The sequence below is a fragment of the Topomyia yanbarensis genome, chromosome 3, assembly GCF_030247195.1.
Source record: "Topomyia yanbarensis strain Yona2022 chromosome 3, ASM3024719v1, whole genome shotgun sequence".
NCBI lineage: Eukaryota > Metazoa > Arthropoda > Insecta > Diptera > Culicidae > Topomyia > Topomyia yanbarensis.
In genome coordinates this window covers 127681092-127707074 of record NC_080672.1, presented here as the reverse complement: position 1 = coordinate 127707074, position 25983 = coordinate 127681092, and the positions used below count along the sequence as shown (strand labels likewise).

Genomic DNA, 25983 nt, shown 5'->3' with positions numbered 1-25983 from the left:
AATGATTAAGTAAAGTATCACACATTCTAATTCTTGTGCCCTTATGCACAAGATTGCAAATTATTAAGCGTTACCTCTTTAATTCAAAGCACAATTATAGCAACCACATCGGTTGAATGATTTTGTTATACTCCAGCTCATTGTAGCTTCGGTTCAAAATAAAATAAAAATATCGAGCAAAAATATGAGATTTGCATTGTGTTATAATCTTCCGGTAGGAATTCTCGTCTATGTAGGATTAACTTGAACCAACTTTTCAAAGCTAGTATACTGAGTTACAAAGAAATAAGTTGTTTAGTTTACAGTCTCACCGCGTCAATTGATAATAACCGATATGGAACGAACAAGCTGTATGGCCGCCCGCGAAGCTAATACAAACGAAGCACATTTCGAATGGGCACTCGCCGGTATAAGATCAGTATATCACCGATAGTTGAGGGACAGTGCTGCGTGCTCCTGGCCGAGAATGCGATTATGAATTTGTATCAGTTGATTGCTTTCAGTTTCACGCTCACAACTTCGCTAATAATCGAGAGCAGCCCTAGTTTTAGTGCACACATCCTGCAGCATGTTAGAACCAAAACTGCTTCTGAGGATCAGCAATTAGCTGCCACTGAACTGATCGGTAGAATTATTCCGGAACGAGCGAAGCAGTTTGCTGTATTCGTTGACGGTAGTTTGAGATTAAATTCATTTAAGGTGCGTGTTTATTTGCAAGTGTGTGTGTGTTTATTTTATTTAAAATGTAATTTATAGTTATTAAAAAACGACGAAACAAACGGAATAGTGATCATCACTGGTTCCACCGGAGTGGCTGCCACAAAGGGTTTCTATCACTACCTGAAATATTTCTGTGGATGTCAAATCTCATGGAATGGTGATCAGCTAAATTTGCCACACACCCTTCCAGATGTGGATGTTAACGTAGAAGCTATTAGCAGGTACATGTTTTCAATGAGGTATAAATAAACTGAACTTTGACCATTTGATTTTAGCATAATATATTACCAAAATGTTTGTACATGGTCCTACTCGTTTACCTGGTGGACGTGGACGGAATGGCGTCGGCACATCGACTGGATGGCACTGCAGGGGATTACGCTGAGTTTGGCACCTTTTCAGGAACAAATTTGGGCAGAAGTGTATAGTGAATTCAATCTCACTCAGCAGGAAATCGATAACCATCTCTCCGGCCCGGGATTTTTCGCTTGGCAACGCATGGGTAACATACGAGGTTGGGGTGGCCCGTTAACGGAGCACTTCATGAATTTTTCTTCTGTGCTACAGTCACGGATCGTGCTGCAAATGCGTCGGCTGGGTATGGTTTTAGCACTTCCAGCATTCGCTGGTCATCTGCCAGTTCAGTTTGGGAGCCTCTACCCGAAGGCCAAACTTAGCCCGGTAGAAGTTTGGAACAGATTCCCTCCACAATACGCTAGTCCGTTGTTTTTGGACCCAGTTGACCCACTGTTTCAGGAAATAGGATCCATGTTTCTGGAGAAGACGATTGCTCGCTACGGAACAGATCACATTTATTTCAGCGATCCTTTCAACGAGATTCAACCACGATCTTCCAGTGCCAAGTATTTGGCTGAAGCTGCTGACGGTATCTATCAGGCAATGGTGACAGTTGACCCGTTTGCTGTTTGGCTGCTTCAAGGGTGGATGTTTGTGAAAAATCCATTTTGGAGCGATCGTGCCATTAAGGCGTTCCTGACGGCAGTTCCCATTGGGCGGATGCTGGTGTTGGACTTGCAGTCGGAGCAATTCCCGCAGTACGTAAGGACCAACTCCTATCACGGGCAACCGTTCGTGTGGTGTATGTTGAGCAATTTTGGAGGGACTCTGGGAATGCTCGGATCGGTTGATATTGTGTTCGGAAGGATTCGTGAGACCAGGACTAATGCGAATATGACCATGATTGGAACTGGAATAACACCTGAAGGGATCAACCAGAACTATGGTTTGTATGAATTTGCACTGGAGATGGGATGGAATTCAGACATAAACGATGCGGAACACTGGTTTCGGAAATACGCTGCCTGTCGGTATGGGAGTGACGACGAACATCTGCAGGATGCGTGGAGTGTGTTTAAGTCAACGGTTTACTCTTTCAAAGGATTAGAGCTCATGAGAGGCAAATATACGTTTAATCGACGGCCTAGTTTGAAACTTTATCCATGGGTAAGTATTTTTTAAACTAGTTCATTTGACATGACTTGGTGTGTGACCCTTATTAACCCGTACTCGAACGATTCGCATTAATGAGAGTTTAACCGCGATTTCTTCTATGTATGATAAACGGTGTATGGAAAAGATTCAAAATAATCCCACTTAAGAAACGAGCCAATCAGAGTTACTTTGACAATTTGAGACCTATAAACAAGCGAGAGTATTTGAATGGATTCCGGAACAGCAAATATGTTTTTATTTGCAAGAAGGGAATTTTATTTCGGCTTTTCTGTTCGGATACCGTATTGGTTATAGCACAAAGGGGTGTGACGATATAGGATAATTGATAGAAATCAAAAAGTTTTATTTTATTGGCTATTTCCAAAGCATTGGGGACCATATCATATGTAAATGTAACACTATATCGTAAATTGGACTATCTGCCCATACTCAAAATAGGAATAGAGTAGTATTGAATGGTTTGTATTACATTCGTTACAACCAGAAGAAGACAGATCGTGTCACCCACGTGCAACATACATTAATAGCTTTTTTCCTTTTAAGAATACATCAATGCTAAGTCCTGCATCGAAAAATGCTAAGTCCTGCATCGAAAAACCCGGACAGTCCCTGTCCTCAGTCCTGTAGTTATATGAAAGGGCAGAGGGTTGGCAACATATCTGAAATTTATTAAAATGATTGACGCATTGTCTCTAATTTTAGAAATAAAAATATGTAACGCTGAAAAGCCACCAACTTACCTCAGCTCGAAAAAGTGAATTTAATAAACTTTTCAACGCAGATACTTTGTTTGTCAACAGAAATAGTTTGAGTACTTAGGGTATTCCTTAGTTACGATTAAACCAAGGTGGTTTTGATTTATTGTAATTTGCTCAATATAATATGATGTGGTTTTATAAAGTTGTTTGTAAATATTAACACAATTTGAATTTCATACTAGTAAATTTTATTGCAAGACTTCCATATCTGTTTAAGAATTATTCATCATGCACTCATTTATTAAAGAATGCATTCAGAAGAGTTCTTAAAAATTACGATTCTTAAGGTGTTTGAATGAATGTTTTAAATTCTTGTTTAATTGGTTTATTTACTTAATAGCTATCGCTAAAGCTTCTAAATAGTAAAAGGTTAATTTGAACTTGATCGAGATGCAAATCTCAAAGCATGCTCTACTATGCTCAAGTCGCAGTTACTTGTTGCATCACTCATTCACATGGTTCATACTGCAGCCGCGCTATCATTTTCCATTAATTTTAAATTACATTGATGATATGAATATATATGAAGTAGAGAAGAACTGACTTGGTTTTTCGAGCAAAATTTTCCTGGACATACTTTACATTGTGTCAGTGGCGGCGCTAAGGGGGGGAGGGGCGAAGAGGGCAACCGCCCCGAGCGGCAAAATCAGGGGGCGGCATTTCCTACTCAACAAATTTCTATTTGATTTTTTAGTAATTGTTCAAATTTCATTTATCACGAAAAGTGCGGGTGAAATGCTTGAATTTATATTATTTTTGCGTCTGTTGACGATTAAAAGTTACGGGAATAGCAACGACGGATAAGATCGAACAAAACTATATACATATTGCTCAGTCTCAATGGACTAAAGAGGGATTCCATGAGAAACTGGCCGACCACAAAATATGACCATCGTCGATTCGAACGAAACTTTGAAATTGTGTTCGGTTTATGAATCTCCATTATTTTCTCTGACAGTTGCAATATTTTGATACAAGAGCAATTTTTCAAATAGGGCGTAAACATTTGTACGTGCATTAATTTCAATTTTTTTTGTTTGATTACTGTATTTTATACAGCAAAACTTTCCGGGAACGAGTTTCAGGGAATGAAAATTTATGTGCGAAAAAAATATACACTGAAAAAAAATGTGTCATTTTTCACAAAAACAAAAATTTGTGTTAAAAATTTAAATTGTAAAAATACCCATTTTTTCTAATTTTTTATATTTTAGAAACAAAAACCTAAAGAGAAAAGAAACATTTTGAATGTGATTGTATGATGGAGAACTTATTGGTAAAAAGTTTTTCTAACAATAACTTTATACATGTTTTTAAATTTCATGCTAATTGACCTACAAAACTGTAAATTTATTACAGAATATAATTCTTAGTCTTATTTTAAATCAAAATGTATTTAACAAAAATCTTCCAAAATGCGATAGTTTTCGAGATATTTGGAATTTTGTTCCAACAAAAACAGTTAATTCGTGTGATTATGCCCTTTTTAAAAATTATTCGCGTTACTCCATCGTAAAGTGTCAAAAATCTAATGTTTATCGTTTTAAAGACGTAAAAGAAACTTTTTCAATGTATTTGGATCACGGAAAAGTTTTCAAAAAAAAAAAGGTTTTCCTAACAACAACTTTTGACATATTTTTATAATTCATACTATTTGCAGTCAAAAATACAATTTTCTTTTTGAATATGACTTTAAACGCTATTTTAAATCAAAATGCTAGTAACAAAAAAATTCTGAAATGTTGTAGTTCTCGAGATATTTCATATTTCGTTTTAACAACACAATTCTTTTGGTTTATTACGACCTTTTCAGAAGTTATTCGCGTTTCTCCATCCACAATAATAAGTTTTTCAAAAGGCCCATAACATTTTATGTCAGGGACCATCCATAAATGAGGTAGCATTATATGAGGGAGGGGGAGTTTTGTATTTTGTGATGATGTGTGACGACAGGGAGATAGGGGGTCATGGCATGCTACGTAGCTTTTTTAAAGGGGAATAACTATCATATTTTTCCATTCTTTAAAAAAAATTACGGGGTCAAGGGGGGGGGGGTACCGTCAAGCTACGTAATCACCAGAGGGGGGGGGGCTATTTAGAGGTTTGTGACGAAATGCTACGATGGGGGAGGGGGTGTTAAAAATCTTTCAAAAAATGCTGCGTCATTTATGGATGATCCCTAACTTTGACATCAAGGTGATATTGTAAACCATTTGAAAGCTATGCGAAAACAACCAAAATATGATCGAACTATTTAGTTTAATCATAAGACCCTATGGTTGAATATTATTTTGTTTGTTTTCGTATAGCTTTCAAATGCTTTACAATATCACCTTGATGTTAAAGAGAAAGTTACAGGAAATGCTATTATTGTTGATAGTGAAACGCGAATAACTTCTGAAAAGGTCGTAATAAAACAAAAGAATTATGCTGTTAAAACAAAATTTGAAATATCTCGAGAACTACAACATTTAAAAAAAATGTGTTGCTAGCATTTTGATTTAAAATAGCGTTTAGAATCATTTTTAAAAAGAAAATTGTATTTTTGACTGCAAATAGTAAGAATTATAAAAAATATGTCAAAAGTTGTTGTTAGGAAAAAATATTGAAAGCTTCTCCTTGATCTAAATACACTGAAAAAGTTTCTTTTACGTCTTTAAAACGATAAACATTAGATTTTTGACATTTTGTAATTGGGTGACGCGAATAACTTTTAAAAAGGGCATAATCACACGAATTAACTGTTTTTGCTGGAACAAAATTCCAAATATCTCGAAAACTATCGCATTTTGGAAGATTTTTGTTAAATACATTTTGATTTAAAATGAGAGTTGGAATTATACTCTGTAAAAAAATTACAGTTTTGTATGTCAATTAGCATGAAATTTAAAACATGTATAAAGTTAGAAAAACTTTTTTACCTATAAGTTCTCCATCATACAATCACATTCAAAATGTTTCTTTTCTTTTGAGGTTTTTATTGACAAAATATAAATAATCAGAAAAAATGGCTTTTTTACCATTTAAATTTTTAACGCAAATTTTTGTTTTTGTGAAAAATGGCACAACATTTTTTTCGAGCATTAACATTCATTCTCTCAAACTCGTCCTCAGAAAATTTTGCTGTATGCTATACAGTAATCGAACAAAACAAATTGAAATTAATGTACGCAGAAACGTTTACGCCCTTTTAAAAAACTGCTCTTGAGTCAAAATAATCTTACTGATTGTGGAAAATGTTTAGTCGTCCTAGTCGATGAAAAGTGTAAAGTTTCATAGGAATCCAAGATGGTCGATCAGGATTTTAATTATTTTCGGACGGATCTTCGTGGAATTCCTCTAAACTGAGATGATCTTCCGAACGCACTTGAAGTAGTGGGAGTATGTTGGAATTAAACTAGGGAGCTCTGTCATATACAGAGTGTTTGTTTCATGGTTAAGAATCTCTCGATTCTACACAAAATATCAAATCTCAATTGTTACAAAGTTATTGAACTTTTTCTGTAAACAACTTGATAGTCTTTAAATATCTTTAACTCAAGTCTACTTTGTGTTTTCAATCTTTTAATTCCATTGGAAAGGTGTTTCCAGTTACGTGCTACGGGTACGTTGGTACAGCTTAGTCAATAACACAACTGGTTTAATAAGTGTTCTAAAGAAGGTTGGTTTCGTGCAGTAGCGTACGCTATTTGACCGAATGATTATTTTTGAGTGAGTGGCCCGGCGATTACCAACGAGTAAACAAACCAACATTTTTGTGTTCACTGATTTCTAGACGGAAGATTATCCGAGAGCATAAAAACGACAAGACAGTTGGGAAGGGCGGAATCTCGGGTGAACTTCTGAAAATCTAAGAAGTGATCGGCTGTGAGAAGCAATCCACTGCGTAATCGGGATGATTTGCATGGTAGAAAGAATGCCTTCGGATTGGTTGAATGTCCTATCTTCAAGAAGGACTACAAACTCGAACATAATATCTTTCGAGGCATAACGATCCTCAATGCCGCCTGCAAGGTAATCGTGTGCTTTTCAGGATACTACGCCTGTTGACTGAATGCTTTGTCGGCGAATATCAAAGCGGGTTTCGAGAAGGACGATCAACGACGGACCAAATGTTTACCCAGTGACAAATTCTGGATATATTCCGGGAATACAACTTGATCACTCACCATCTGTTTGTGGATTTCAAGGCGGCATATGATTCAGTAAAATGAAATGAACTGTGCCAGATAATGGTTGAGCATTACATTTTTATCTTTTATAAGAAAATGAGATAAATTAGCCATACCTTATCTTCAAATTTTTCCAAAATTTTGAAATAGTCAAAGTACTTATAACAGCATAGTGTGTGATGGTCTCTATCATCGAAAAATCGGAGGAAATCATGCGAAACAAAATCCGAGGAAAAAATTGGATTTCAAAGCTTGTGGTTGAAATTACTAACCGATTCAAGAATCCATGGCTTACTTCAATTTTGTCTTATTATGATGAATATTTAAAACGTAGAATCATAATTAGCCCAGATATAAGATATTCCCATGGAAATTTCATGAATAACTAAAGAAGAGTATGATATTCTCTGGTTGAAGATTGAACGCTTTTCATTAAGTCCTGCATCACAGTAGTCCGACACATTGAACATTTTTCTGAAAAACCAATTTTTTTTAAATCGCACGAAATTTTTTTGAAAAGTCCACGTGGACATCGTAGGGAGTGGGTAGGGGTACAGGAATTGTCTACGCTTGTCCACGATGGGGGAGGAGGGGCTTCAAACGAAAGGTTTTTTTTGTCCACGTGGTATATGAACGGTCCCTTAAGCTGATTCGTATGACGCTGGATGGGATAAAATCAAGCGATACGAAGATCTGATGTACAAAGGAACGGAACTATCATCACGAGATCTCACATGTTTCTTGGCTTTACGATCAACATCGACATCATTCGCATTGATCACAGAGCAGTGGAAGATGAATTGTTGCCTTTTAAAAGAAAAGATGCAAGAATCGGCTGACTATAAACTCTAACACGATAAAGTACTTGGTAGCTGGTAGAGAATGTGACGGTCGTGTTGGGTTAGCGGTGGAAATCGATGGGGTACGTTATAACAATCTCATATATTTTAGAACGCTAGTGACATATGATAACGATGTTAGCCGCAAAGGAAAAATGCATGTTGCTGCTGCGAATATGGTTTACGTAGTCAGCTGAAGTCTTACAGCCTAAGGATGCACGCAAAACTTACTTTACTCAAATCGCTGATACTCCTTGTTGCTCTGTATGGCCATGAGACATGGATGTTGAAGGAAGCAGGGTATCGAGTGCTCGGTTTGTTTGGGAGAAGATTTCTACGTTCAATACTCGGCAGCACAGCAGAAAATGGAGAATGGCGCAGATGCAGTGAGCTGGGCTTGTAATACGGAATGACGAAAGATAAACCAGTTAAATTTATGATCAGCAGAGAACCTGAAAGAGGCCGTCTACTTCGTGACGAACCCCGCTCTTTCTGGCTGTGCACAATTGAGGAAGATGCGCGTGCGGTGGGCGTCCTTAGAGGTTGGGAACCGGCTGTCTAAGATCGAGTAACCTGTAAATCTAAAACACATTCAATTATGATTCGGGTTATCCGGAAAGTTCGGTCACCAGGTCATTAAGATAATGATGACGATTGTAGTTTGTTTTCACAAATTTGAAATTAAGGCAGATGCATCTTGGCAGCACTTTCACCAAGGGACGTTTGGGAGCATATATATAGGACCCGATTTGTGACACACAATTACTGAGAAAGCTGTGGCACGAGCTAGAAGCTGGCGAATACTGGAAAGTATTCACCATTTGACGAACCTGTTATTAGTATAAAAAATACTACAAATACTATTAAAAAATTCGACGACTCTTATACCACAATGAATAATAACACGGCGCCGCAAAATAAAAAAAAGAATGTACTTTTCAAGTGATCCAGAAAAGGTTGCAGGTGATTCGTTTTCGAGCGCTCGATCGAGGTACAAGTGTTTTGTTTCCAGTCCGTGCGACAAAGAATAGTGCTAATCCGCGTTCCCTTGCGCATTCTCTGCCTCTTAGAGGTTTTGGACTTTTTCGTCACTTGTGCGTGTGTTAACCGTTAGGCCGCATTCATCAGCCTTTTGTTCGCAAAGTGAGGATTGAACAATAACCGGCTATATAAGCTGGACTGGTGCGTCGTGGGAAACAAATATACAAATAAGTGAAATCTACTTTTTTATACATTTACGGCTTTTTCCCGCCTGCGCGGGTGTTTACCCCGTGCGTTGACGGTGTCGATGGCTCCCTACTGGCCAAATGGAGATCGAATCGACTCCTAAGGCTCTTCCCCGACCCAAACAATATCCAGAGCTCTCGACCGCTCCCTTTGTGGTCTTCTTTCCGCCCAAAACAAAGTCGCTGAATCTGTTACAGATTTCGAAAGACCTGACGGAACGATTCTCCGCTGTGACCGAAATAAAAAAGGTCCGCTCAGACAGGCTCAGGGTCGTGTTGACTAACTCAAAGCAGGCAAAAGATATTGCTTGCTGCGAGCACTTTACGAAGGACTATTATGTGTATATTCCAACTGTAAAAGTACAGTCTGAAAGCGTTGTCACCGATGAGAGTTTGATATGCGAGGATCTGCTGCAGTTTGCGTTTGCACTCAGTTCTAGTCGCGGGGGATGGTTCAAAAACATACCCCCAATCAAACTCTTATCGGGTGACCTTCACTGGTACCGCTTTGCCGAACTACATCCTCTTGTACAAGGTTTGTCTACCTGCCCGTCTATTTGTACCGCGGGTCATGAATTGCACTAAGTGTAAACAATTGGGTCATACAGCCACCCATTGTAGTAATAAGACCCGCTGTGGAAAATGCGGTGAGAATCATGTGGATGATTGGTGCAGAATGCTGAGAAGTGTCCTTACTGTGCAGAGAATCTGCATGATATCTCGGCATGTCCCGCGTACAAACTACGCGGGGATAAACTAAAACGTTCCCTTGCGGGACGATCCGAACGTTCTTTCGCAGAAATGCTAGAGAAAGCTACGTCACTATCCTCAACAAACATCTATGCTCACTTGCCTCCTGACGAGGGCGAGGCTGATGACCCACAAAAGGGAACATCTACTAGAGAAGTTATAGGATGAGGAGGAAAATTTCCTCTCCTAAAGTTACTTGTAAAGGCCAGAAGATATCCCTTGATGGGGCTCCGAAAGTGACATCTATTGGAAGTGTTGCAACCAAACCGAAGCAAGTAGCTCCTGGTCTCGGAGGATTAAGCTCAGAGAAGGAGTTCCCAGCACTTCCAGGAACATCAAAAATCCCAAATGTTTCTTTGTTTCAGTTCGAGAATAATCATAGCACTGGAATTATCAAACTCTCGGACATTGTGGACTGGATAATAAAAGTTCTCAATATAACTGATCCTATTAAAAGTCTTTGTTAGCTTTTCTCACTACAGTGACATTTTTGAAGCAGTTGACTGCTAAGTGGCCCCTCCTTTCAGCGATTGTATCCTTCGATGGCTAACTCATCGAACGAGTTCACGGATTTGATCACTGTTCTACAGTGGAATTGCAGAAGTATCATCCCGAAAATCGATTCCTTCAAAATTTTAGTAAATAGTTTGAGTTGCGATGCATTTGCATTATGTGAAACTTGGATAACTTTCGATATAGATCTCAACTTCCACGATTTTGATATTATTCGACAACTTCAATATAGCAATTCTAAAAACGGGCCAAATGACACGGATTCCTCCCCCACCAGTGCGTCCAAGTGCATTTGATTTAACCCTTTGCTCGACCTCGCTACAGTTATATTGTGCGTGGAAGGTAATCCCTGATTCCCACGGTAGCGACCATCTGCCGATCGTAGTCTCAATCACCAACAGCTCAAGACCATTGGAATCAATCAATATTTCGTATGACCTCACACGAAATATCGATTAGAAGAGCTATGCTGCCGCGATATCCGACAACATCGAATCTACTCAAGAAATTCCTCCGGAGGAAGAGTACAGCTTTTTGGCTGGCTTGATTCTCGACAGCGCGAATCAAACTCAGACTAAGCCAGTACCCGACGCGAATGTACAAAAACGTTCTCCCAATCCCTGGTGGGATAAAGAGTGCTCAGACGTGTACACAGGAACGACGGGTAACCGCTAGTTTTCGACAGTACGCGACGTTAGACAAGCGAATGAATGAGTTTGATGAAAGCCATGAAACGCGGTTATTGGCGCCGGTTCGTCGACGGATTAACGAGAGAAACATCGATGAGCACTCTTTGGGGAACAGCCCGACGTATGCGAAACCGAAAGAGTACTAATGAGAGTGTGGAATATTCAAACCGATATCCGATTTCGTTTGTCCGGATTCCGCCCCGTAACAATAAAAATCCAGGGCCAGACAGAATCAAAGAGACGCTTGTTGAATTTATTTAATAAGTTTCTTGAGGAATATTACCCTCATGACTGGGGGCAAGTGAAGGTCATCGCCACTCAAAAACCAGGAAAACCAGCCTCCGACCACAACTCGTATTGACCGATTGCGATGCTGTCCTGTATCCGAGAGTTGTTCGAGAAAATGATCTTGTTTCGCCTCGACAATTGGGTTGAAGCAAATGGCTTACTGTCAGATACACAATTTGGTTTTCGCAAAGACAAAGGGACGAACGATTGTTTTGCGTTGCTCTCAACCGAAATCCAAAGGCCTATGCTAACAAAGAGCAGATGGCATCAGTGTTCCTAGATATTAAGGGCGCTTTTGATTCCGTTTTATCAATATTCTTTCCAAGAAGCTGCATCAGCATGGTCTCTCACCGACTTTAAACAACTTTATGGTAAGCTTTTTGTCTGTAAAAAATATGCATTTTTCGCATGATGATTTATCTACATCACGAATTAGCTACATTCCCCAGGGTTCATATATAAACCCTCTCCTCTACCACTTTCACGAGAATGGTACTGATGAATGTCTTGTCAATCTCTGCACGCTAAGGTTGCTTACAGATGATGGTTTGGTCTCTATTACAAGTTCCAAAGCTGTCGATTTGCAAGGACCATTGCAGAATACCTTGGACAATTTCTCTACCTGGGCTATTAGGCTGGGTATCGTGTTCTCCATGAAAAAAACTGAGCTAGTTGTACTTTCCAGGAAGCGTGAACCAGTACAACTACAGATTCTATTAATGGGTCAACTATCGCTCTGGTCTTCACAGTAAAATATCTAGCGGTCTGGTTTGACTCGAAAGGTACTTGGGGATGCCATATTCGGTATCTGAAACAAAAATGCCAACAAAAGATCAACTTTCGTCGTACAATAACCGGAACATGATGGGGTGCCCACCCAGGAGACCTAATTAGGTTAAACAACGATACTGTCGGTTCTAGAATACGGAAGCTTTTGCTTTCGCTCCGAGGCGAACACACGTTTCATCAGACTCGAAACATTTCAGTATCGTTGGTTGCGTATCGCCTTAGGGCGCATGCACTCGACCCATACGATGAGTCTCGAAGTCCTGCCGGGCGTTCTACTGATGAAAAATCGATTTTGGGAACTCTCATATCGATTGCTCATTCGATGAGATATCTTGATCCCGATGGTGATTGAAAATTTCGAAAGGTTTCTTGAGCTCAATTCTCAGACCTATTTCATGCCCCTGTATTTTGACTACATGGCGCAGAATATCAATCCTTCTTCTTACAATCCCAACCGTGTGCATTTCATAAATACTTCTAAATCTACTGTTTTCTTCGACACATCCATGAAATACGAGATTTGTGGAATTTCGGACCACATACGCCCGCAACTGATTCCAACATCCAAGTTCACTGCTTCCTACTTCCTTCTCTGGGCGTGCACCGAATACAGTTCCGCCAGGTCTCTGCTAATAGATACCCTGCGGGCCCGAGGAAGACCAACCAACATCCCGGTTCGAGATGTACTGGAAAGCCGTGATCTCATCTATATGTCCCTTGTATACGCTTTCTTAAAAACGATTAATAAACAAATTTAACAGCCCCTTTTATTTTTCTTGTCATTCCCAGAAGTGCCCTGTACCATTTACCCACGATGATTTGATGAGACTCCAAGGCGGCACAAAACATCTTTGTCGAATGGGCCAACAAACACGGGACCTAGAGCACGAACATCACACGCGCTACTCGTAGTGTTGCCAATCCACATCTGAGCCGTACTACGAAATCGTCTGCCAGTATCCCAGTACATGATTCTTCCTGATGAAGGCTACCCGAGTCTGTAATCTATGCTGTTGATCTCTCGTTGCCTGAAACTCAAAGTTTATAGTTTTCTCCCCCTGTCATCTTTGACCACCCTCCCTCCCCTGACTCATATACCCAGAAGTATCACTCTTACCCCCCCAAAGTATCTTTCCGAAGTATTTAGCTCTTCCTGTCTCTTGTAGTTTTAACTATTATATAAAATAATTTCGTTGAAAATGCCCAACTCTACTACTACATAAAAATAACTCTAATTATTCTCCCCGAATCTTTACAAAATTCAATCACGCCCTATAGTTTTTCTCACTTTTAAGATAGTTGTAATAATTGTCCCCCTTAGTTACAAATTATTTGATCCAATAATCTCCCTGCTAAAATTGTCAAACCATATTGCCATAAAAACTAAATGACCCCCTAATCTTACGAAAATTATATTACCTCCTTGTGTATAGGTATAAAATCTCCTTAGTTTCATTTAAAAAAATCAATATCAACATAAACTAGTTTTAAGTAATCTAAAAAGTAAAACCAAATAAAATTGGCCGGGGGATACGCGAATCTTAAATGCGGTTGCGCACTGTATGAGCAATTCTTTCTAACTCTTTTATATATTCAAATAACAGTTTTTTAAAAATATCAACAAGCGATGTAAATATATCATTGGGGTATTAGTATATTTTCTACTGTGGTTAAAACAATTCAAACTGCGAACCACGATTGTAATACAACCTCACACATCCAAATCTGTGCACTATTCAAGATTAGGCCTGGATCCAATGAGCCAAGAGTTATCTCTTATTCTCTCAAAAAACAATCAAATGCAGGCAAATGAGCGTTGATTTAACTGTGCCCAGTGTAAACAATTGGTGAATGAATTGTTGCCTTCGTCAGCCTTGGTTTATTCAAAGCTGTTGATATTGGAAAGTGGACTAGTTCCTCTTTCATAAGGAATTTATTTACCGAAAAAATTCTATGCATTATTGCATAGTTTTTCGAAGTAACAAAGATTTTGTACACCTTTTCTTGAAACAACACGCTTTTCGCTGTTTTTTTTCACGGGAAAATCGTACCATGGATGCAGTTCCTATAGTGTGTGCCACATTTATACGTTCACTTATTTTTTGTCAGAAGAACTTTTTTCTGTTCAAACAAACTGCACCATTTTTCAATATTTGTTAAAAGGCTCAATAAACAATGTTTCTCGAAATTTGAAACACTGTTCCCAGGACAAATTTTATTTTTATGATAATCGTGGCATGCGGCACATCAAAAAACATAAACTCGATAAACTATGAAGAATGTTATCATATACGAAGGTATCCGGACACATGTAGACACTTGATGACCAGTTCCGGTAATTCCGGAACATGGTTTCCAGGTCAAATTTTATTTTTATGATAATCATAGCATGCGGCACATCAAAAAACATCAACTCGATGAGCTATGAAGAATGCAATCATATACGAAGGCATCCGTACACATGTGGACCATTGATGACCAGTTCCGGGAATTCCGGAACATGGTTCCCAGGTCAAATTTTATTTTTATGATAATCATAGCATGCGGCACATCAAAAAACATCAACTCGATGATCAATGAAGAATGCAATTATGTATGAAGACATCCGTACACATGCGGACCCATGATGCCCGGTTCCGAGAATTCCGGAATACGGTTCCCAGGACGAATTTTGTTTTTTATGATAATCATGGCATGAGGCACAACAAAAAACGTCAAGTCGAAGATCTATGAAGAATGCAATAATATACGAAGGTATCCTGACACATACGGTCACTTGATGGCCAGTTCTGGAAATTCCGAAATACGGCACATCAAAAAACATCAACTCGATGATCTATGAAGAATACGAAGGCATCGATACAAGAGGACACTTGATGACCGGTTTCAGGAATTCCGGAACACGATTCCCGGGTCGAATTTTGTTTTCCAAGATGAACATGATAATATATGAAGGCACCCGGACACAAGATTCTCAGTTCCGGGAATTCCGGAACACAGTTCATAGGACGACATTTTTATTAGTTTTTTTTTTGTTTGTTTTGAGTTGAGGTATGTGGTTCATCAAAAAACATCTACTCGATGATCTACGAAGAAAGCAGTCATCCAGACACGGACATTTGATGGCCGGTTCCGTGAGTTCCGGAACACGCTTTATTTTCCTTTCTTTAAGGAACGATTGCTAATGAAACCGTAGTACACGAAACAAATACTCTGGAGCAGAAAAGCATTTGTTTTGTTGCTCTTAAGCTGTTCGAATTAGTATAGCCACAGATAACAGACGTTTAGGCTCGATTTCAATCGTGTGTAAATACCCGCTGCTGAAATTCCGAATAAATCAGACATCTGAAACATGTTTGGCAAACGTTTGCAGATGGCGCAGTGATCACTACAATGCAGCTAGAGTGCAGCTGTCAAACACGTGTAGCAAACAGTTGCGCAGATGGCAATAGTGAAACACGGATTTTCAACGTATATCAATTTGAAAGTTTACACAGGTTTTTGAAGAAATTTTGTTCTAGCCTAGACGTCTGTTATCTGTGGTATAGCAAATCGCATGTGAGTATGTCATCGCTCCAAATTTGGGCTTCCATCACAACATGTCCCGTATAAACTGAATGTCACTCCTGAATACCATGTCTACAAACATGTCTAGTATGAATAAGAAAACGGAGACAAACAATAACTTTATTGTGGCGACTTGTGGTTACTTATACTGCGACATTTTACTTATGAGTTTCTCATTTGACTTCCCACAAATTTCAGCATTGATTATGATCGCTGAGAAATATTTTCCTAAAAAGGCAAATCAAATTGGCACTAAAATGGGATAAAGATGAGGTTGAGAAGCTGGTGATGAACGATAATTTTTTTCACCACACCAACGGGGAAAAATTATCGTTTATCACACATATGAAGTTTACCATTGTATGGTATTGGTGATGTTATAGTAGAAGGAGTAGAGGGTAAAGCCAGCGCAAAACAAAATGTCAATAATGTGGGTTAAGAGAGGGGTGTGGTGGTAAAAGAATACTATCCAATTCTATTTTATCTCTTTGTGGTTCGTTGATATTTGCACTCAATCACTGTGTGCGAATTACTGCAAGTACACGAGGATGACTTTTGGACAAGAGAGCGTTAGCTCAAAATCAAAAAATGCGACCGCGCTATTTTGGGTAAAACTTTAAAAAATAAATTACGTAAAGGAGTGTAGTATCAAGGCTTTGCTTTAAATACATTACAGATCTTACAGAAAAATATTTCGGCCAAGGAACCGTGTTCCGGAATCCACGGAACCACAACATCAATAGACCGCATGTGTCCGGATTTCTTCATATATGACTGCTTTCCTCATAAATCATCGAATTGATTTGTTTGGTTATGTTACTCTCCATCAAGTGTCCGTATGTATCCGGATGCCTTCGTATATGATTGAATTCTTCATAGTTCTTCGAGTTGATGTTTTTTGAAGTGCCGCATGCCATGATTATCATAAAAAATACAATTGGTCTTGGGAACCATGTCCCGGAATTCCCGGAACTGGTCATCAAGTGTCGATATGTGTCCGGTTGCCTTCGTATATGATTGCATTCTTCATAGATCAGCGAGTTGATGTTTTTTGATGTGCCGCATGCCACGGTTATCATAAAAATAAAATTCATCCTGGGAACCGTGTTTCGGAATTCCCGGAACTCTCCATCAAGTATCCGTATGTGAGTTGATGTTTTTTGATGTGCATCATTCCATGATTATCATAAAAAATATATTTGTCCTGGGAACCGTGTTCCGGAATTCCCGGAATTCTATTAAGTGTCCATATATATCCAGATGCCTTCGTATATGATTGCATTCTTCATACATCATCGAATTGATATTTTTTGATGTGCCTTATGTCACGATTATCATAAAAATAAAATTCGTTCTGGGAACCGTGTTCCGGAGTTCCCGAAACTCTCCATCAAGTGTCCGTATGTATCCGGATGCCGTCGTATATGATTGCACTTTTCATAGTATATCGAGTTGATGTTTTTTGATGTGCCGCTTGCCATCATTACCATAAAAATAAAATTTGACCCGGGAACCGTGTTCCGGAATTCCCGTAACTGGCCATCAATGATCCACAAGTGTACGGATGCCTTCGTATATGATTGCATTCTTCACAGATCATCGAGTTGATGTTTTTTAATGTGCCGCATGCTATGATTATCATAAAAATAAAATTTGACCTGGGAACCATGTTCTGGAATTACCGGAACTGGTCATCAAGTGTCTACATGTGCCCGGATGCCTTCGAATGTGATTGCATTCTTCATTGATCATCGAGTTGATGTTTTTTGATGTGCCGCATGCCACGATTATCATAAAAATAAAATTTGTCCTGGGAACCGTGTTCCGGAATTCCCGGAACTGGTCATCAATGGTCCACATGTGTACGGATGCCTTCGTATATGTTTGCATTCTTCATAGTTCATCGAGTTGATGTTTTTTGATGTGCCGCATGCTATGATTATCATAAAAATAAAATTTGACCTGGGAACCATGTTCCGGAATTACCGGAACTGGTCATCAAGTGTCTACATGTGTCCGGTAACCTTCGTATATGATTACATTCTTCATATTTTATCGAGTTTATGTTTTTTGATGTGCCGCATGCCACGATTATCATAAAAATAAAATTTGTCCTGGGAACCGTGTTCCGGAATTCCCGGAACTGGTCATAAATTGTCCACATGTGTACCTTCGTATATGATTGCATTCTTCATTGATCATCGAGTTGATGTTTTTTGATGTGCCGCATGCCATGATTATCATAAAAATAAATTTCGTCCTGGGAACCGTGTTCCGGAATTCCCGGAACTGGTCCGAAAGTGGCAAATCTATATTAAACCTTTATTTAATTAATTGCTTGTTATACTAAGTAGACGATCTGATAAGATTTGTTGAAATAAATTAGGGTTTCTGTTATAATAAAACATATGCAATGTAAGCTCATGAATGGCCACTTTTGGGAACCGCTCCCAGGAACTGGCCAATTCGTATTACTCATATATGAAGTGCAATTATTATGTAAGAAGATCATTTCTAACAAATTCTTGGCGAAAAATGTTGAATTCTAGCGTTTTTTTTGAAAATATTTATGAAAAACTGAAAATGGTCAAAAGTTGGTACCCCACTGCAATCTGGATTTACTCCGGGGTCGTAGCTCCGAATACAATTTTTAAAGCATTTTCGAAAATTGGAATAATTTCCGGTTCTTTGGCAAAAAACTGAATCAAAATCGATTAAACAGAAAAAAAGTTATGGCCAATTGAACGTCGATTTTGGTGTATCGAAGAGGGCTTGGTAGTTTGAAGGTTTAATTGATAGTCTGAATAACTGCAATTAATGATGTTATGCATCGGATTGACTGCATAATCAATGCATTGACGTCATTCCCTTTCATGTATGATATGAAACTAATGCACGTTGTCGTTCTTCTTTTTTTCAGATTTGGTACAACGAAACACTGTTCAGCAAAGGTGTTGAACTTTTGCTAGAATCGAACGCTACCAACGCACTGTTTCGCGCCGACGTTGTTGATGTGACTCGCCAATTTCTCCAGAACACAGCCGATCACATCTACCTAATGATAATGGAAGCCTACCAATCGAAAAACTTGACTTCGCTACAGCTTTCCTCAAATCTCTTTCAAGAGCTTCTGGTCGACATAGATCGGTTGCTTAGATCCGATACCCATTTCCTTTTGGGAAGATGGTTGGAATCAGCCAGAGCGATGGGACAAACTAGCCTGGAACGTCAAAAATACGAGTACAACGCGCGAAACCAAATTACACTCTGGGGACCACAGGGACAAATTGTGGACTATGCCAACAAACAGTGGGCCGGTATGGTGCAGGACTTTTTCCTTCCTCGCTGGAAATTATTTTTGCAAGAGTTGGAATGGGCTGTCGCATCGAACAGTTCGATCAACGAAATTAAGGTAAAGAATAAAATCTTTCGAGTGGTAGAGCTACCATTTAATACCGACAACAAACGGTACTCGGTGGAAGCAGAAGGAGATTCGTTGATGATCGCTAGAGAATTGTTTCATTTATGGCGTCAGCGTAGAGGGAAACTTAACGCTTTGCCAAGGGTAAAGACAAATGTGCAAAAGAAAACAACGAAGATGCTAAATGGATAGTATGGAAAATATGTAGGTTCTATAGAGTAAAAGTTCGGTTTTGATAAAAATTTTGGAGGGTCAATAATTTCTGTTTTAAATTATTACTAAAACCAGCACACAACCATCTGGATAAAACTACACATCAAGAAAATAAAACTTGTAGAATCTTGCTACGATATGCATAAATCACAGTAAAAACAAAGAAAAGTCTTTCACCAACACTTTTGCCAAGCTGCCTCCCTTTCGCGGTCCGGTTCCGGTTTCTCCAGTTTGATAATCGCACATCTTTTCATTTGCTTTTGAAGAGTCCAAATTGTGTCCTCGTCTACTTTGAGACAGTCAACGATATGTAGTTCGCTCAAGTTTGGAAACGGGTTTGGGATATCAAGGACAGCTTTGTTAGTAATCTGAAGGTGAAAAGCAAAATTTGAAAATTCACAACAAGAAATGCTAGTAATTCTTACCCATCCACTTCCTCCAATACTCAGTGTTCGCACGTTTGGACATCTTGGAAATCGGAGAAATGCATTTTCCGAAATTGGTACTGACCAACAACGCAGTTCGACGAGGTTGGTTAGACAATTTAGAAATTGGAACCCATCATCCTTCACCTACGCAGAGAAAAGTATGAATCTTGTGTTATTAGAGTTATTGATCGAATATTTCGCATACCTGATAACAGTAATCCAGTGAAAGCGCCCGAAGATTCGGCACTGTTTTGGTGAGTAGGCGTAGGTGAGCATTTTCAAATGTGTGATCATAGATTTTCAATGTTTGCACATTTGGCACGAAATGTGCCAAATGCGCGTAAAAATTGTAAGATGTTGACACTCCATCCAGCACAAAATGCCGTATTTTAGGTAACTGAATATCTTTAAGAAAATTACACTCTCTAATTGATCCTTGGAGCTTCAATGTAGTTAATTTGTCGAGTTTTGTTACGTTGCGAAAAGTTGCCGCTTTCATCGTTTGTACGTTGACACATAAGTGCTCCAGTTGTTTCCACCTGGTGCAAATCAGTTCAAAAGTGCCCTCATTCAGCGTCCCCGTCAAAGAAGCGCTTTGCAGTAAGTTCATTTGTTGGAAACACCCTACGAGGTGCCGGTAGTCACTTGGCTGTGGCCAAAACACATGAATTCTCCGCAAATTTTCCAAACAATCCAAACTGCAAAACTTCTGAAAATGTGAGCATTCTAATAGGACGTGAAGACACTTCAGTTGCTTTCCATAGAAAACAATTAGTTCGAATGCGGCGTCCTCGGCTGCAACCAGATCCAGTGACGTGAGACTAGGAAACAAGCGAGGAATTAATTCACAGACTTCATTCTCAAATCCACGTTGAGTCAACTCTAAAACTCGTATGTTTTTAAATGTCGGAAACAGCATATCACAACCTTCACTGCAGAAGCAACCCTCTATGATCAACTCGTTCAAGTTTGGCGCTTTCAGTAGGAATCTTATCAAAATAAGCGGCGTCACTACGTAGGTTGATAGTTTCAAGGAGTTTAGGTCTGTGCCAAACTTTTCCAACACATCGACGAAATACTGCACCTTCGATGATTCGGTCCATTCCAGTGTCAGATTCCGATAGCATCGCTTGCTCTTGAGCAATACTCTTCTTTGCTTTGGATCCAAATAGTCGGATACATGCAACGAAATATTCTTCATGGGACGATCCGTGAATGCTAACCGGTTCCATAGCCGAGACACACGGGATGCTACTTTTCTATCGCGAAGTTTCAGAAAACTGAAGATCAGGATCAAAATCTAAAACACAGCATAATAATTAGCAAGTGATTAGTTAAATACAGATAAGAAATTGCCTCCTCTGGAAGGTCACGTATTTTTGCCATAGTTGTAATATAAATATTGTTATCTTTTCACTTGGACGGTTGAGATCGCTAACAACTCATCTTGCATAGTACAATATTATTAAATTTTGATATTAAATTTTGACTGCCTGAATGTTGGTATTCAAAACAAAAACAATGTGGTGAAAATCGAACTGATAAACTGCCGCTGCATGCTATAGGGTGACCAACCGAATGTTGTTTCTCAGCACGCTACCCGAGCATTGCTTTATTCACCTCGAACGTTTCCAGCTATGCTTATGCAAGATGTGCTGGCAAGGTAGACGTTTGAGCTTAAGCAGGTCAAACTGGCGGCCTCAAAGTGGTAGGCCTTGTTCTATTGATCTGATTTCCTTTATTTAAAAATGTTTGGAAGTATATACTTTTTTCTGACTTATACCTAACATTTGCATAAAAAGTTATTCTTTATAGTTTTTAAACGAGATTGCAGTAAAATAGAAACCAAATTCACTTTTGCGTCTCTCATGTAGAAAGGTTATGCAATCGGTCGGAATTTCGACTTTTCAACCGTGTCCCGCAGGGCCGAATCTCTTATACCATTCGACTCAGTTCATTGGGATCGGAAAAAGTCTGTATGTGTGTTAGTGTATGTATGTATGTATGTATGTATGTGTGTGTCAAGCAATCTCACCGATTTTTCTCAGAGATGGCTGGACCGATTTGCACAAACTTAGTCTTAAATGAAAGGTACAACCTTCCCTTAGCTCGCTATTGAACTAGTTATTGATCCGACTTCCAGTTCCAAAGTTACGGGTTGAAGAGTACGATCACACAGCAAATTCCCACATAAACTGGTACTACCATGATGTCCAAATGATGCAATACATAATAAAATGTGTGTAACATTACTCGGATTTGCGTATCTAGACCATTAATGATCCATCGAAGTCGCTTTGACCACATTGGCCACCTATGATGGCTTTTGAGGCCCCCGGGGAACTTGCCAAGTCCCTAAGTTAATGTCATAACTATTTCTCAGCAAATTCTTAATTTCTAACTGATCCGAGTTCTGGTTCCGGGATTACAGAGTGATGAGTATGAATACGCAGCATATCCCGATTTCAACATATACGGTGATGAATGTAAAGGCCTATTTACACCCTCGGTGAAAATGAACGTGAACTCGATGCGCACCAATTTGTTTTCTCCAATATCTCACTTATTAGTGCAGGGAAATTGATGAAACTGGATCTAAACGATAGTACATTAATATACTTAGCGAATCCATGCACAATTATTCGATATAATTGCATCTATGCAATAATATTCGTATTCCCCGATCATTTTAAATATTCCACGGTGAAATATGTCCGCAGTGTTCACCGGGAGTGTAAACGAGGCGATGAACGGAATTGATACGGAGTGGTGAATATAAATGTCATCGCTGTTCACGGTGAACGTTCGCCTTCGAATACTAGATTGCATTCTGACAAACTGTAAACTGCCAGGTGAGCGTGAAATCGTTGTTCGCTGATGAAACTGTTCACGACGTCGTCCACCGTGAACAATGGAAGGTATTCAACACATGTTCACGTTCATTTTCACCGAGAGTCTAAATAGTGCTTAAAATGGTGATTTTTTTTCCAAAAATGTCACCGCAACTTCTTAGATTTGTAATTCTATGTCACTAGCAGTCTTTTAAAGTCTCTTTGGCCACATTGGCGACCATCGACGGTTCCGGAAGCCCCAGGGGAAGTTTTCAAACCCAGAATAACAGTTACATCGATTGCTCAGTGATGTCTGGACCGATTTGACCAAACTTAGCTTAAAATGAACGGTGTTGCTCCCTAAAAACTGTTATACAATTTTATTTCGATCCATCTTCCGGTTACAGAGTTACGGGTTGTGGAGTGTGATCACAGGGAAAACTCCTATTTAAACCGATACCACGATGAAAGTATTTTTTTTTTGCTATAATAGGAGCATCTTGCATTTGCAGTTCTATGTTATTGATCTTGCATTTGCAGTTCTATGTTATTGGCGAACCATCGAAATATTTTTGGCCATTTTAACCACCGTAGACGGCTCTGGAAGTTCCCGGAAAAATGGAAAATTCAAAATTAAAAAACTCATATAAGTTTCTCGGAGATGGTTGGGCCGATTTTCACAAACTTAGTTTCAAACGTATATTATTCCTATAGTCTGCTATGAGCTTTCGTACTGATCGGTTGTATGGTTCCGGAAATACAGAATGAATCGTCTGGTTACATAGGAAATTTTTAATTCCAAATGTCCTTAAATTCATGAAACGTCGAGATTTTGCTATCCTCAAAAAAAATTGAGAAAACATACTTTTTGGAACTGTTGATTTCGTACATTTTTGCTATTCTCATAGAGAAAGGTTAAGGAATCGGGCGAGAATTTCAACCTTTTAGCCGAGTCCCGCAGGTTCGAGTCTCTTACACCATTCGATTCAGTTCGTCGAGATCGCAAAGTGTCTGTGTGTATGTTTGTGTCAAATAACGTCACTCAATTTTCTCAGAAATGGCTGAACCGATTTGCGCACACGTAATTTTTAAATGAACGGTTCAACGCTCCTATAAGCTGCTATTGAATTTAGTTGATCCGACTTCCGGCTCCGGAGTAACGGGTTGAAGAGTACGGTCACACAGCAAATTCCCTTATAAACTGGTAACACCATGGTCTTCGAACGATACATATTCTAATAGGTTCAACATTACTTGAATTTGCGAGTCTAGATCACTAATCACCAATCAAAGTAGCTTTGACCACATTGGCCGCCCATGACGGTTCTTCAGGCCCCCAAGAAACTCGCCTAGTTCCTAAGCTAAAGCCACACCTATTTTCCAGCGAACTCTTAACCGATTTTTACAAAGTTAACTTCAAATGAAAGATATAATACTTACATTGACTGCTATTGAATTTCATTCAGTACTGACTTTTGGTTCCGGAGTTACAGGTAGGTTATTACGGACGGCACCGGTGGTTGAGTGGTAAGCGCGACCGCCACTCATTCTAGTTGGCCTGGTTTCAATTTCAGCCGAGGTCGTTGAGATTTTTCTTTGGTGAATACATCTGTGGTCGCGTTTCCCTTCGGAAGGGAAGTAAAGCCGTTGGTCCCCGGTCCATGAGTTTGGTGGATCGATATCTTGTCCAGATAGTGGAGTAACCTCTCTAGCGTCAGTAAAGAAGAAGTAGATACAACTTCTATACTCTTACTAGCAAAAATATCCTCCTCCCGTGATACTTGTAAAGTGCGCAGTAGTACAGCCTCTAGCATAAGCAAGTATCGGACTTACCATTTCTTTCCTTTCCTTTCTAATATGTCATTAACAACTTCACATATTTTTTTTAGCTAGTTGGACTCCTTACATCCTTAAGAGTTAATCAAAAGAAAGAATTTGTATTTATATTTCAATGCTAACTAGAAATCCAATAAAGACTTAGGCAAAGTAAGCGGAACGTATACGTCCAACCGCGTTGCAAACGGTTAAAGACGCAAAAGAAATATTTTTATTGTATTTGGATTATGCAGCAGCTTTCATTAACCCTTTCATGTCCAACTTTTTTCTAGTGCAGGTAGGGATTTCAAAACCTTTTTTTCCTTGAAAACGGTGAGGTCAAGAAACGCCTTTTCATAAGGATAGGTGCTTCCCTCACAGTGTTAGAAGCTGCTCAGCTTTTACCTTCCAATGCTCAATACAATATTCCAAGAATATTTACAATAGTTCACTTTCGTGGAAACCGTAGCAAAAGACAGTCTAAATTGATAAGTTTTATCAGTTTTCAATGATATTGCAACGCATCGAAGATATACGAAAAATTCATGTTCCGTCATCAACGTAAACTGTCCCTGGCAACACTGCTCCATCGGAATCCAATCAGACTAATTACAATTACTTCAGTCCTAGAGCTGATTCTTGCCTTAATCGAAAGCTATAGCTGTTTAAAAACGTTGTTATCCATAAACAACATGGGCATTAATGGGTTAAAAAAGTTTTTCTAACAACAACTTTTGACATATTTTTATAATTAATACTATTTACAGTCAAAAATACAATTTTATTTTTGAAATTGATTCTAACAATTCATAATAAATATTTTCCGAAATATAATAGTTCTCGAAAAGTTTTAAGGTTTGTTTTAACAACACAACGATTTTGTTTTATTATGACCTTTTCATAAGGGACCATTCATAAATTACGTAACGCTTTTAGGGGGAGGGGGTTCGACAAGTTGCTACATATTGTGACATAGGGGGGAGGGGGAGTAAGCTAGATCGTTACGTTACGTTAAAGAAATTTGTGACAATTACACGGGGGGAGGGGGAGTCAATTTTGGACAATTTTTGCGTTACGTAATTTATGAATTGTCCCTAAGTTTTTCGCGATCCATCAACAGCAATAAATTTTTCAAAAGGCCCATACAATTTCCAATAACTTTCACTTTGACATCAAGGCGATATTGTAACCCATTTGTGATCGAATGATCGAATTATTTAGTTCAATCATCAGACGCTATGGTTGAATAGTATTTTGAACGTATAGCTTTCAAATGGTTTACAATATCGCCTTGATGTCAATGGAAAAGTTACAGGAAATTTTATGGACCTTTTGAAAAACTTGTTGTTGATGGAGCAAAGCGAATAGCTTATGAAAGTGTCATAATAAAACAAAATAATTGTGTTGTTGAAACAAAATTGAAAATATTTCGAGAACTATTGCATTTCAGAATATTTTTGTTATAAGCATTTTGATTGAAAGTGACGTTCA

At 38.9% G+C, this 25983-nt stretch overlaps 2 protein-coding genes across 2 annotated transcripts; one reads left to right on the top strand and one right to left on the bottom strand.

The window, feature by feature from the left end:
• The first annotated feature begins 429 nt into the window (after nucleotides 1–429).
• On the top strand, nucleotides 430–19404 carry LOC131689609 (alpha-N-acetylglucosaminidase-like). Its single transcript, XM_058974819.1, has 4 exons — nucleotides 430–699; nucleotides 757–941; nucleotides 996–2184; nucleotides 18705–19404. The coding sequence occupies exons 1-4, from the start codon at nucleotides 475–477 to the stop codon at nucleotides 19395–19397; spliced, it is 2292 nt and encodes a 763-aa protein (XP_058830802.1). The 5' UTR covers nucleotides 430–474; the 3' UTR covers nucleotides 19398–19404.
• Nucleotides 19405–19414: 10 nt separating this feature from the next.
• On the bottom strand, nucleotides 19415–21432 carry LOC131689610 (uncharacterized). Its single transcript, XM_058974820.1, has 4 exons — nucleotides 21203–21432; nucleotides 20052–21146; nucleotides 19844–19990; nucleotides 19415–19786 (listed from the first exon to the last, which is right to left on the bottom strand). Exons 1-4 carry the CDS (start codon nucleotides 21230–21232, stop codon nucleotides 19592–19594), a joined length of 1467 nt encoding a protein of 488 aa, XP_058830803.1. The 5' UTR covers nucleotides 21233–21432; the 3' UTR covers nucleotides 19415–19591.
• Nucleotides 21433–25983: the final 4551 nt, after the last annotated feature.

Excerpts from the sequence above, each read along its gene's own strand:
- LOC131689609 (XM_058974819.1), top strand. The coding sequence starts at position 475 with ATGAATTTGTATCAGTTGATTGCTTTCAGTTTCACGCTCACAACTTCG. Across the intron at positions 700-756 it reads TGAGATTAAATTCATTTAAG|TTATTAAAAAACGACGAAAC; the intron begins GTGCGTGTTTAT and ends TGTAATTTATAG. Across the intron at positions 942-995 it reads AACGTAGAAGCTATTAGCAG|CATAATATATTACCAAAATG; the intron begins GTACATGTTTTC and ends ATTTGATTTTAG.
- LOC131689610 (XM_058974820.1), bottom strand. The coding sequence starts at position 21,232 with ATGGCAAAAATACGTGACCTTCCAGAGGAG. Across the intron at positions 21,147-21,202 it reads TACGTGACCTTCCAGAGGAG|ATTTTGATCCTGATCTTCAG; the intron begins GCAATTTCTTAT and ends GCTGTGTTTTAG. Across the intron at positions 19,787-19,843 it reads GTATTGGAGGAAGTGGATGG|ATTACTAACAAAGCTGTCCT; the intron begins GTAAGAATTACT and ends TTTCACCTTCAG.